This window comes from Rattus rattus, chromosome 14 (genome assembly GCF_011064425.1).
Source record: "Rattus rattus isolate New Zealand chromosome 14, Rrattus_CSIRO_v1, whole genome shotgun sequence".
Taxonomy (NCBI): domain Eukaryota; kingdom Metazoa; phylum Chordata; class Mammalia; order Rodentia; family Muridae; genus Rattus; species Rattus rattus.
The window spans coordinates 5,678,035-5,692,301 of record NC_046167.1 but is presented as its reverse complement, the minus strand read 5'-3'; the positions used below and the strand labels follow the sequence as shown (position 1 = coordinate 5,692,301).

Here is a 14,267-nt window from a genome sequence, read left to right as displayed (position 1 = left end):
CACCTCTCCAGCCCCCTATTCTTTAATATATAATAATTAAGTTTCAAAAAAAGAAAGTCAAGTTAAACTCAACAATAAACCAAGCAAACAAACAAAAAGCTCAAAGGACAAAGCACACAATAAACCAAAACAGCTACATTTATATTTATGATTCATCAACTACGTAGTGATGACGAGAGATGGTTGTTTTTCAAAAGCAAAATTTATTCAGTAAGATTATCAAAGGAATGATTAATGCATTAACACCCTAAGAGACTCCTTCAATTTAGTGTACCATCTAAACAAAATAAAACAGAGTTTGGAGCTCCAGAGAAACAAAAAGAAAGAAAATGTAGTACTCTGTGACTGAGGATGTGGGTAAGTGACATAGCAGTTGCCTAAAATATACAAGGCCTTAGGTTCAACACAAAACTAACAACGTTTCCAACAAACGTTTATTTAGTACAGAGTGGGATTTTAAAATCAGAAATCAGTTCCGTGATCCATTATTTTCCGATTCAAAGGATGAAGGTGCTTTTACTGGAGAATCTATTTACCAGTAATGATTTGAGCTCTCTAGCCAAGAATCATACCTTAACACACTAGTAGATCACAGCACACTAAACATGTTTTCCTAGCAGACCCAGAGTTTTTCTGATGATCAGACAACCACCATTCTGTTTCATGAAAACAAGACACACCAAACCAAACCAAACCAAACCCAACTATAGTCACATTTGCTTCCCCATATCACAAAGGCTGATGGGATGACTCTGTCAGATAGCAGCAGAGCGCCATCCTTGAGGGGTGTGGGTCCGGCAGACTGCACTGACAGTCTGTGCTCCCGCCCAGCTGGCACTAATGTGGTGTCTACCTCCCCTAAAAGGCCGGCTCGGGAGGACACCAAGCAGAGAACCAGTAGTGTGGGTAGTAGTGGGTAGTGTCATCCTCATACAGTACTCATGGGTACCAGTGGGGAACTGCCAGCATTCTTGCTCCTCCAAGATAAGCAGAAACACCAGCTCCCACTTGCACACTCACACAAACCCTCTTTCCTCAGCTACAAAATACCTTAACTTTATATTAAAAGGCGAATGAACTAGAAGAGCTCAAATATTTCGGGGGGTGGGGGGAGTGCCAAGAATCACTTGACCGAGTGGCCACACAATGAAGACATAATCATGGCAAAGGTAAAAGTACAAAAAAAAAAAAAAAAAAAGACAAGAGAAACAGCATATACTAGTTAGAAGAAAGAGTGCTGCATAAATGGCGCTGGAAGTCAGGCACGGTGGTCCCTTCCCTAACACTGACAGGTAGGAAGGCAAACCTTTTGGACTGGAGGGCAGTTTGGTCCACACAGTGAGTTCGGGTCAGTGAGTGCGAGGTAGTCAGACTTTGCCTCTGACAAAGAACAAAGCCAAAGAGCCCGAGCTAATGGGGCCCCCAGGACTATGCAGTGTGCTACACGGACGGACGGACGGATGGATGGACGGCACTCTCTGTTACATGAACCGAGGGCGCTCTCTGCCTAGAGAGAGGCAAGAGAAGGAGTGAGCAGGCTGTGTGTCAGTGTGACTAATACGTTATTTCAGGTAGACAAGTATGAAGGCGGTGGGTCCTTAGGAACACACTCTCTCTGGGGCAGAGCGAGTGCTCGGTGTTTAAAGAGACCTGTTGCTCTCACAGAGAAGCAGGTTTGATTTCTAGCATCCATGTAGCAAAACACAACAGTATGTAACTTCAATCCTAAAAGATCTGATGCCATCTTCTGACTCCCATAGGCACTGCATGTACGTGGTCCACATACACACATGTAGGCAGGCAAAAACACCCATTCATATAAAATAAAAATAAATCCTAAGAAAATAAGCATCTCCGTGGGGAGCTAGAGATGGTTCAGTAGTGGAAAGCATCAGCTATTCTTCCAGAGGATCCAGGTTCTATTCTAGAATCCCCAACGCTGCTCATAGCCATTACAACTATAAATATATACTGTCTAGTCATATGTATATTCATGCCTACCGATAACAATTAAAGAAGTGAGGTCATGAATTTGAGAGGGAGGGACAGAGACAGGCGTTGGAGGGGAACAAAGAGGGGTAGAAACAATGTTAATACTCCTGTGAATTTCTCAAAAAATAAAATTTAAAAAATTACCCTTCCAGACCTCCTCCTCTGCAATTCAATTTTAGTAAGAGTATCACAGCTCACCTCAGAATTAACTGTGGTTCAGCCCGCCAACTCTGCATGCAATGTAAGCAGTGAGGCAGATAGACAGGCTGGAGGGAGGTAAGCGGTTAGGCCCTGAAAGACTGGCAGCATCTAATAGCCACTGCCAACACACACCTGTCGCACTTACTCAGTCACACAGCTCAGAGCATTCTTATGAACACAGAATTCAAATGCTGATCTTTACAACTGAGAAAGATTGGGAAAATAAAACACACATCGGGGAATCTGGACCATTTTATAAGAATTCTAAACTATACAATGCAGAAAACTATGATGAAGTGAACAAGTTGAAAATTCCTTGCATGTAATCATCAGAGTTTACATTTAAAAATGCACGGCAGTTTCTGACTCTGTCATAGTGAGGGAAACCGCTCTCTCCTGCTCCCACTGAGGTCAGTACCACCCTACAGCACCCTGACAGGAAGACATAGATGGTCTATTGTGCTAGCCTCGTGACGTCGGCCAGCCATGTGTTTTACAAGGCTGCTTATTACATGTCTTTACTAAAACAGAGAACTTCCAGATGCCTATTTAAAATTTGTATTTCTTTACATTATTTTTTAAAGTAATAAATTAAGAAAAAGTAGTTTTTGAATCTGAAAATTTTAAACGTTCTGAAAAATGGTTACAAATATCCAATGTAAATTTAACATTGTGATAAACATCTCAATTTTTCATTCGGGCAGTATATTCTTAATCTGCTATTATTAGAATTCTAGTACATACTCTAAAACTTTACCAATAAGTTGATTCTTATAAAAATTAGATTAAAATGACAAGCTACGAAAGCAATGAAATGTAGTGAACTCCTATTCCCTTAATAGGTAAATTTGGGGTGACTTTTCTGTATTTTCTGTATTTTCTTATAGGCTCATTTTCCTTCTGACTCAGTTAGAAGGCTTAAAAATGTTAATGTACAAACTTTAAAGTAACACTCTTATGAAAATTACACCTAAGGTTCTTTTGCCTACCCACACACGCCTTCAGCAAACCTTCACACGTTTACTATGTGCCAGGACACTGTCTACTGCTGCAGACACAGCGTGAGAAACAAACACTTCCCACTCTAAAGTGCCCAGATACTCGGAGAACTGTGACATACCAAAAGCTGTCCCTGAAAATAAGTATATCCTGAAGACACAACAGTGCACAAAATAAAGTCCTAACACTCATAGGGTTTATATTTACTGGGAGAAACTAGATATCAACAAAATTAATACACGTCTGCTAAGCAGTGGTAAGTGCTGTGAATAAAACAAGCGGTACATGCACACAGTGTACATTTGGGAAAGACAGACATAAAACAAAATCAACGAAAGCAATGAAGTTTAGGAAGGGTTATCTTTAACAGGATGTTCAACTTTTCCTAAAAGTCCCAAGAACTGTCTCTGTGTTCCGTGGAACACTGCTGTATTTTCTTTTCTGTTCTGTAGGACTTTAAGACTTGTTTTTATCTTGTCTATCGCCATTCTTCTTGCAGTGAATGGCTGTGCACCACCACGTGCGCGGTGCCCATGGCGGCCAGGACAGGGTCTCAGACCCTTGGAGTAGGAGGTGTGAGCTTGGAATAGACGGCTGTGAGCTGCCATGTGGTTGCTGGGAACTGAACCCAGGTCCTCTCCTGATCAGCTGTGTTCCTAACCCCCGAGCCATCTCTCCAACACGGTTTTGTTTATTTGAGGTAAGATCTTGCTTGGTAGCTCTGGCTGGCCTGGTATTCAACATGTTACCCACGGCCTTCAAGGAACATGCCTTCTGTCTCAGCTTTCAAGGTGCTGGGGTTAAAGGAGTCCCCATTCCATACTTCACTGTCCTGATGGTCTACTCGGGGTTATTTGTATTTCATAACAATATTACAAAAGAAACAAAGGCTTTCAAAATAAAAACTAGCCCCCCCCCAGGTTTATCCATTGCTATAGTACTATATTAACATATAATAGTTGGTTATTCTTGGCATTAAATATTTAATTATAACCTTAGTACTGAAAGATAATTGGTCTAGTGGATTTTGATTGGTCCCACACTTGGAGAGGTGTATGACTCAGGTTGGTCCATCTTTCTTTTGACACTTGACTCTGTGTGTCTCACTAACAGTGTTCTCTCTGTGTAATAAAGTAAGGACAAGTGACTCCATTGGAAAATGGCAAAGGAAACACAGACAAGTCAGCTTGTGTTAAAGGACAAGCAGAACTGAGTTCTCTGTGGCACTGTTGTCAGTAAAGCAATGCTCAGAACTCACTGTGAAGCGTCTCGAGCTCAACTCTCGCCAACGCATCTTCTTTTTCCTTCAATTTGGTCTCCTTGTATTTCGCATAAAACTGCCCAGCATCCTTAAAAAGAAGTCACAAGTAAATTAACATATAATAAGTTTGCTTTGACAGTATGCTCCCTGTAATTTCCTTTTAGAACAATACACTCATTTTGCACTTAGCTTTCCTCTGTTTTCCAATGACAAGATGAACAAAAGAAGCTGAATAAAACTTCTTTGTGCCGTTTCTCTCAGGAGAACTAAGTCCAGAATGTGCACGGGTATAAGTCTAAGTAAACGTTCCACATGGAAAGGAGGTTTCCCTCCCAACTCACTTTCACTGTGTGATGTCTCACCACACCAATCACACTATTGTGCAGGCAGCAGCAAAGCTCACTGACGGAACCACACAGCTAGTGTAGGAATTGTGCGACTGTGACTAACAACACACAGCTTTGGGTTATTACCTCAGTTCCTGATCTTAGCACTACTAAGAATGAAGCAATTTAGCTCTGCATGAAAACTGTCACTCTTCCCCCTTCCTGTCACCAGCACAGGAACCTACAGCACAGTTGTCAGAGGACACTGAAGACACAAGCTACACAGACACTCATGTGCAAACATGCAGTGGCTAACGTCTCAACTGGTGGCACACAGGAGAGTCTTCAGCAAGGTACAAGAGGAGGCAGCACACACTGGCGACCCGGCAGTGACCCTTCATGTAAGTCTCCAGACATTCCAGAAACACTAGGCCACGCTGTGTTTCCACACCTCTCTTCTCCCTTTGCCCTCAGGCTGGACTATTCTGCTCCCTGCCATTATTTTGACAAACTCCTTATCATACTGGAAAGTCTGTTGAAATTGCTTTCGTCTTCTTCAGAAGAGCAAGTCTCTGACTACACACTCATGTTTGTGCCGTGCTACAGTATCAGCTAGAAGAGGGGGCACTGGAGACAGAACAAAGACTTGACAGAGAACAAGCACTCTGTACTGTTACTGAACTGAACCCAACTGGAACACATGGGAAATCCTACAAAGTAGGAAAGGGAAAGCCAAGATCTGACTGATGAAGTGTAAGGAAAGAAGTAGGTATCAGGGATACATTTAATGCAATACTTCTGTATGCTGGGATTCCTAGAGAAGATAAACCACAGGTCCAGTTGCGATTCTATCTATAGAAAACGGAAGGCACACGGCTACCTAGGACAGAGGTAACATGCTCCCACCTCACCTCATTCATGATTGTAAGCAAACGATGGTGCCTCATGGGGTCTGTCTCGCAGATTGTAGTAGAACTCTTCTACCAGATAACAAATTAGGGGAATTACATAAAGAGTCTTCCTAAAACATTTGATAAATACATAGTGAGAATTCTTTTTAACTCTTTCAGTTGACTTTCATGTTTCTAATTTCTAGTATAAGCACTCCTTTCAGCCGTAGCTACACAGCTGCAGAATCAGAAGAGCACAGAGAGTAATCCACCTACGTCCTCCTCCTCCCACACCAATAAACACAGGAATCACACCTACATTCCCTCAGGGCTTTGGGCTAAGGTTGTATGGACCCTTAACAGTGCCATCCCCCTCCCTCCAAAATTCTCAACCCTAGAGGAGAACTACTTTATAGTAAGTCATATCAGCCATTTATACCTTGGTGTGAATGAATGAATGAGCTTATTAGCTTCTTTCCACAGAGTAGGTTTTAATAGTAGGGAAGAAGAAAAGGCCAGGAAGGCATTGGTTCCTTGAGGGGAGTAGGAAATGTGGCACCATGCAAAAAAAAGAAGGGCACAGATTAGTTATTTATGAGATGAAAGAATAGACTGAAATATCATCAGAGTATATAGTACAATGAGATATAGTGTTTAAGAGGAGAGATTTGATTTTTGAGACAAGATCTCACTAGATAGCCCAGCAAGCTTTGAACTCATGATTTTTCTTCTGTAGCCTCCAAGTGCTGGGATTGCAGGTAGAAATCAACAGCAGAGATTACATTTGTAGCCTGGCTCCTATTTTACTGGATAGGAGATATTCAGCAAATGATTTTTCTGAGTCAGTTTTCTCATCCATAAATGAGGATCCATAAATAAATGTCTAACTCAAAGTCTGCTATGAAAAGTAAACATTTTACTATTCCAGGGACACTTAGGCTGCCCGCCCTCTGCGCAGTCCAGTGTTCCAGAAATCATGGCTTCCTAAACATCTGGCATCCCTGTATTGTCTACTGCAAGCAAGACTGAACTTTCATGCTCCACAGCTCACCAAAGTGCCTCCTGTCAAATTTTGCATCGTCTTGCTTCTCTTTCTCCTTGTTTTTACCCTCCTAGTCTCAATGAGAAGACCTGTTACTAGGTGGTACCAGCCTCTTCTCAGAGGTCGTCAGGGTGTTGAGGTGGGAGTGGGAGTGTCCTCATAGAAGCAGGGAAGGATGAAGTGGGGAGGGCGGGGAGGGGGAAAGGGAATAACATCTGAAATGTAAATACATAAAATATCCAAGAAAAATAAAATTAAAAAAAATCTCTCCGCTAAGGTTTCTTCTTCTTGCTACAGCACATTAATTTTACCAAGAGTCTGCTTTGAAACAGTCATATGAGCCCTCAGATATACCTCACAGATGCAAAGTATGAGACGCCTAAACCTCCTCTCGCTAACTCAGGGCTGTTTGGCAAATTTCCGACTTTATTCAAGGCAAAGAATCTTATCTTTCATATGTTCAAACTGTAAGCTTTTATTTAAATTTTTCTGAATTTTTCAATTTACTCGTGCTTTCAAATTATAGTTATAATTTGCCTTTCCCAAGAAACATTGCTTCCTTAACAAACTTACCATTTCAAACAATTCTACTATAACTAAATAATTCTGCTAGTTATCCTTGTGCATAGTACGTTTAACATGCTTAAAGGTACAGTACAATCAGGAACATTCTAAGAGGAGAATGGCCACATGGTCTAGCAGCTTGAAATTCTGTCTTATACAGGACTAGAGATGAGAAGATCAGGGACAACCTACCAGAAGCATTTTTAAAGCTCATCCAAGGAAGAATAGTACGAATATTTTATAAAATTCCAGAAATGAAAAATTTAATTTTGAATAAATCTTAAAAAGCATTTTCTAATAATAGTAACAATTAGCTAAAAATAAACTGACTCTGTATGTAGTATCCAAGAAGAGAGCAGGTAGTAGTCTTTAATATATATTTTAAAGATTCAAGCATTCAAAAGAGTTTGAAAAGACATTCTATTTAACACTCCTCCCCCCAAGTTCTGTTTTTCTTCAGGTGCTAATTCAAGATAATAGAATTGTTTAGTGAAAGAAAAAAATACTGTTGAGTACAAGATAAAGTCCAGCTTCTTCACACTGGAGGGTAGGGGTGTTCTGTAGACAATCCTTATATACAACCAAATCCACAACCAAATCCAAAACCAAGAATGACCAAACCAGCCTAGACAGGAAACCATGGAAGAGAAATGCTACACCTGGGATAAGGATGCTGAAGTGGGCCTCTCCACAACTGAGGGCCTCAGGCAGGGAAGGTGGTTTTCTTTAAGGGGCTGGCAACTAGGAGTTGTGGGAGGGTGGGGGAAAGTGGTGAGGGGAGTACAGGGAAGTGAGTGTCATTGGGATATAAGATTTGAAATTCCCAAGCAATCGATAAAAATATTATGTTGGGGAAAAAAGCAATCTGGTAATGTTTTAGAAAAGACGGAAACTGATCTAATGTGGTAGGAGCAGGGAGAAGTGGGAATAAGGATTGGGAAGAGCCCTGAGGAGAGCTAGCTGCAAACAAGATTAAAGGATGTTCCATGTACTCTGATGTCCGACAGCACCAACCTCGATTGAAACTCACAAATAACCTTTTGATAGGAAAACACTATAAGCACATTTCTGAGAACCTGCCCCCAAAAAAATCGATAGGTTCTAGTATATTTTGTTGTTCTATTCACTGAATGAACATTCCTAGGCTTATATATAATATATAAAATTATAATAAAGAATAAAGAAAAACTTTACAATTGTGTCCTCTGTGTAAAAGAGGTCAAATTCCCCCCAAAAGCTAGAAACAACAGCCTCTTTTGCCTGAGACAGTCAGACTGATAGGGATGAAACGCCTAAAAGCTGTTTCTGAGTTTAGATGAAACAGGTGAGAACACAGGAGCCATCTGCTTAACCTAGCCCAATTACCATCAACTTTTAGGACACCCAAAAGTAGCCTGAACACTCACTCTGAGAAGTTCACATCAGAGAACATACTTACTAGAAAGCTGGTATTGTATTTCTTACATGCTAGTATTTATTTAGTTTTGTTTCAACTTTGATTTACAATGTGAACTAGCTGTAGCCTCTGGGCAAATTATTTCACCAATCTGAGTTTTTCAATTATAAAATACAGCACCAGTGAGACTATGTATCTTTAACAGTCTAATTATTATTTTTGTGGTTATTTATGTTTTCTGTATCTAGTAGCAAAGCTACAAAGTTCTACTTTGTACCTCCAAGAACCTGCACCTTAGTGTGAGGTCCTCCACCTCCCATGCCGGCTGAGGAAGTAGAAATAAGGAATCTTTGACTTTTGCTGTGAGGTTTTTCCAGTTTACCTACATCTTTATCTAGCAATGGAACCTCAGTCTCAGAAACTTCAGACTAACTTTCATTTGCTTATGTAATCCCAATATCAAGAAGGCTTAGCAGCAATTTTTTCAAAAAAAAAATTTTTTTTAATTTTTTACTTCTTCCCTTTACATCCCTACTCACCGGGCCCTCCCGGTTACCACTTCCCACATTCCTTCCCCCAACTCCCTTACCTGCAATTTAAAGAATATATTTTATAGTTATGAAATAAGCAGCCACAACCCTTGGAAACTGTAATTCTGAATAGAAAGGCAGGCCCCTCAGTTCTGAACAAACTCTAAGGGCTTCCTGCCCTTCCCAGTCAGCTCTAAGTGCTTTGTTTGCATGGATTCTGACAGGGCTACTGGAAAGGAAGGACTCTGGTTCTAAAGGAAGGCGGCCTCCAACTTCTCCACAGGCACGACTCCAGGGAAGAGGCTTTCAGACAGATAATTCTGTAAGTCACCAAGGTTTGTTCATGTTTTTAGGCATTTTCTTAAGGAAGCCAGAGTAATTCAGTGAAGACTCTCGTCTCTACTCAGCTACTGCTTCTATGCAGCCCATAAATCCTTAGGGGGAAGAAGGATGTGCACATTGGAGGCTTCTTATGATAATTGAACATTTAATCATATTCACATTAGATGAAACTAGACTTTAATGGGAAAAATTTAAACTTTAGGAACTATACATCTAAATAAATTTTGTATATTACTAAGAAATGTTTCATATCAGGTAGTGAGCTGCTAAAATGATGAGTTCCCAGAAAACCAAACTACCAAGTAAATTGAGGGTACTTAAGACCTCTCTTACTGCGGAAAAAATGTAGAGAATGTGACTATAAGATGTAAATCAACAACCACTTCCTAAAATAGAGAGTCCTAACAATTAAATTATTGTAGATTTAAATATATCCAACTCCAACACACAAAGTAGTTAAAATAAACTAGGTTGTAAAATTAATGTTGCAAACAGACATAGCACTAATTATAGATTTCTGACTTCTGCTACTCTTGAATACAGAACATGATTAGCTAAAAACATCCAGGGCCAGGGCGTAGCTCAGTGGTACAATGTGTGCTCTGTTAGCATGTGAGGCCCTGGCTTCAAGCCACAGAAACATGTATGCACAAGTGCATTTGTGTACGTGTGTGTGTGTGTGTGTGTGTGTGTGTGTGAACCTTAAGGTATTTTTCTGGAATTTAAACGCTGACTACAGTGAGCATTAAAACCCAGTAAGTCAGATTACTAAAGAGCATGTACTCTGTTCAAATCTATCATGAGAACAAGAAGCAGATTGGCAAGGTATGGAAGTTGACCTGTGCTATATGTTTAATGTTACAGTTAAACTATAGGATCAAAAGCATAAAAGCGCTCTTTGGATATAATCCAAGTTCCTTTTAATTCCTATTCCATGTCCTTTGAGATCATTTTACTGGGATGTTTACTATCTAAACTCACTCTGTCAAGCTCTCCAGCTTGCCCAGTGCTGGGCATTACAGCTCCTCCTTGTCAACGAACTCTCTCCTGTTTAAATGTTCTTTTCAGATTTGTCATGGAATACTTATCTGTTAGAAGCTTTTCCTCAACTTTAACGCTGTATCTATGAGCCTGTCTCTGTATAACTGAGTACAAAGCGGCCACTTCTATGTGGCCATGTCTATGTTTGTTCATACATCTTCCATGACTCTCCTCAGGTGGTCCCTGTTGAGTTTTCCCTATCACACTAAATATATACAACTTAAATCTTTGAATAGCCGCAGACACCACAGGATACTCCATGCTTGAAGCTTAACCTATTGATCTGGTACCTGTACTCATGTGCTACAGCTGGTAAATCCTAGAAAGCATGTGCAACATATTTTTGTTGAACTGGACAACTTAATTTTCAAAAAACAACCAAAAGAAAATTTACCCATTGAAATTTTATGTAACTATACTGGATTTTGGGGGTGAGAGACAGGAAAGAATTTAGACAAACTAAGCAGGCAATAAGAACTCTCACTAGGAATCTTTTATGCTAAACAATAAAAGAGAACTCAAGAGTGAAAACTGAGCAGAAAGTTGCTGTTCCAATCCTGCTGGAGATTTTACCTACATAAAGGAGTTAGAATCTAGTAGATGACTAGGAAGGAAGTTATAGACAAGAGTTGCTATACAACATGCAGTATGAACTCTACTTCTGTGATGTTCGCTTACTGAAGCCCCTGATTCTCCCACGTTGATAGACTCTGCAGCTAAACTGTAATTAACATTTCAGGAAATTCACGTTTCCCACCAGAAGAAAAGTTCTCTCCAATGATAACTACCTACGTAACTTACTCATAAGGGGCTTTGTACAATCTTAGAACTTTGTCAGCCATACTTGGTATTACAGTCTATGATCCAAATATATGAGTAGGCTATTAGCACTGCTTCTATAAAAACAAGTTTAATGCTTTGGGATGTTCAAGGTGAGCGAGGGTGCATCTAGACATGAACAACTAGAGGGAACCATAAAAATCTGTAAGAACTGTATGTACACTTGTACTCATTCACAAGGTCCACCTTTCAGCTTCTCTTTAAAGAAATCAAGATGAAAACCCACTACCGAAGAAAGAATGATTATATAAGGAGGGCCAATTACCATCGATGAGTCAGTGACCATGTGAATGTAAATAATGAATCTACATTACTGAGTACTGAATAAGTATAAAGAACATGCCCAAAAATTGAGTGTGTGTGTGTGTGTGTGTCTGTGTGTGTGTCTGTGTGTATGTGTGTGTGTCTCTGTGAGTGTGTCTCTGTGTGTCTCTGTGTGTGTGTGTCTGTGTGTGTATGTGTCTGTGTGTGTGTGTGTGTGTCTCTGTGTGTCTGTGTGTGTGTGTGTGTGTGTGTGTGTGTGTCTGTGTGTTTGTGTGTGTGTGTGTGTCTGTGTGTGTGTGTCTGTGTGTGTGTATGTGTGTGTGTGTGTGTGTGTGTGTGTGTGTGTGTGTGTGTGTGTGTGTGTGTGTGTGTGTCTGTGTGTGTGTGTGTGTTTGTGTGTGTGTGTATGTGTGTCTGTGTGTGTGTGTCTGTGTGTGTCTGTCTCTGTGTGTCTGTGTGTGTCTGTGTGTGTGTCTCTGTGCGTGTGTGTACCTTATTTAAGAACATCTCTAGAGGTATCCCAATGATGTCTCTAGGCATGCATAATCAACACTATTAAGTTTTATGGTTAATGAACAAATTCAAAAGTCACAACAGATGGAAAACCAGAAGTTAGACCATGATATAATTCTAAAAGCAACTATTCAGCACCTTACTGATATCTTCTTTTATGAGCTACTGTCTTCTTCTGAAAAACACTGAGCATGTATGCGTCACAGGACAGCTATACAGAGGTGGTTCTCCCCTGTCACCTTCATATGGGTCCACGAGAGAAAAAGGTCTACCTATTCAGCTTCTACCAGATGAGCCGTCTCCAAGACCCTAATGTTTTTAGTATGAAGCACTTTCTACTACAATAATTATGTTGTTAGTGATGGCAAGAAAAACTAATTGTAAGTTCCTTAAAAATTTTAAAATATCAAGCATTGGGAGAAAGAGGAAAATCAGCTTATTTCTTTCTTAGACTGCTTATCAGTACGGAATGGTTAGAAGGAAATGCCAGCCTTATAGACGTAAAGCTGAATGGCAAGCGGAACAACTCAGACTGGTCAAGAGTTGAGAAGTGTAGAGTTTCTGGGGAGCCAGAAGGTGGCTGTTTGTAAAACCTTACAATACAGCAAGCAAGTCTTAATGTGTTCTATACAGGAACAGAAGTCTGTACTTTAAAATACAGTGTCATCTAAATCACCATGTTTTACTTCTAGCTTGGCGAATTATACTACCCGCTACTTAGAAATAGTAATAATTCAACCAAGTACAATTTCAAGTATCAGAAATTAACATTACAAATGAAGTCATTAAGATGGACGTGCCATGTGGTGTGTTCATGATCAAATTCCACTACACTCTAGATTGACTACTGCAAAGATTCTAAAGTTGACAAAGAATGTTAATGAAAAAGATTGTCCTGCAACATTTTTGTCACATGTTCTCATAAATATACAATTTGGTAAATATAGTTTTTCCCTCTTCTTAACAGTTACTGATATAATATAAAACATATAAACACGCCCAAATTTCCAGCTGGTTATAGTAACTAAAATTAGCAAAAGAATAATTTCATAATATATGACTGGTCTACTTAAAAACAAAGAAAAAGTAACACCTCTATATATACTCTACTATTGTATTGTTTAATCAGGGTTAATCTGAAACAAAAAGTCTATTACTTGGTTAAAAAAAATCCCCACTCTCCTTGAGCCTGCAAATAAAATGCAAAGCAATATATATTTTTGTATAAATGTTTATGTCAAGATTTTTCTTTTTAATGTATTAAAATTCTATTAAAATAATGGACAATCAATTGGACCTTTAGACTAGTTATAAGGGTTATAGCAGATTAAACTTTTTTGCTTTTATAAACTTTCCTATTTCCAGGGTCTTGGACCTCAATAAGCAAAATAAAGGATAATCATAGGAAGACGTACCTAAATTTTAAGTGAGCATTAACTTATAAATATTGTGAAGCATATACTACTGGCATTCAAACAGCAGACATGGTAATAAATTGTTTGATGAATATTAAAAATGAAAACATCTAACGTTCTATGAAAGAAGGACATTTTACCTGGATCAGATGAGGCAATGCTTTTAGTGTAAGGCAAAACCAAATTCCCAGTTTGCATGGAAGCAAATCATGCCACTGTGGTTTTATAAGCAATCTAAAGGTGGGGAGAAACTCGAGTAACAAATCAAAACAATAGGTAAAAGTTGAGGAACAAAATAAGCAATTAAGAAAAGTTTTATAAGTGTCAATTTAATTTAAAAACGAAGAAAAATTTTCAATAACATTTATGACAGTCATAAATGACTTGGTGTACTATGAAATGCAGTAGTTGAAAACATAGGTAAAAAGCATAAGAATCTAACCTATATAATTTTGGGGAAAGAGGTTTCTAATCAAGTTACAAAGACAAAGAAAGAACCAATTGGAAGGGAGGAGCTGGAGGTAAATTTGCTCAAAACACATTATATGCATATATAAAATTTACAATTAAAAAATATTTAAGAAAAAAGCCAAAGCCCCTCCCCTTTAACCTAGGCTTTCATCATGTCTACAACTGAATTCATAAACCTGA

The 14,267-nt window shown here is 39.3% G+C and overlaps 1 protein-coding gene across 1 annotated transcript in view; it reads right to left on the bottom strand.

The window, feature by feature from the left end:
* Positions 1 to 14,267, bottom strand: part of Dnajc1 (DnaJ heat shock protein family (Hsp40) member C1) — a 159,781-nt gene that overhangs the window by 60,351 nt on the left and 85,163 nt on the right. The window contains exons 6-7 of the mRNA XM_032885262.1: positions 13,757 to 13,850; positions 4,451 to 4,541 (exon numbers count right to left, since the gene is read on the bottom strand). Coding sequence (XP_032741153.1) covers positions 4,451 to 4,541; positions 13,757 to 13,850 — 185 coding nt within the window. The remainder of the gene's footprint in view (positions 1 to 4,450; positions 4,542 to 13,756; positions 13,851 to 14,267) is intronic.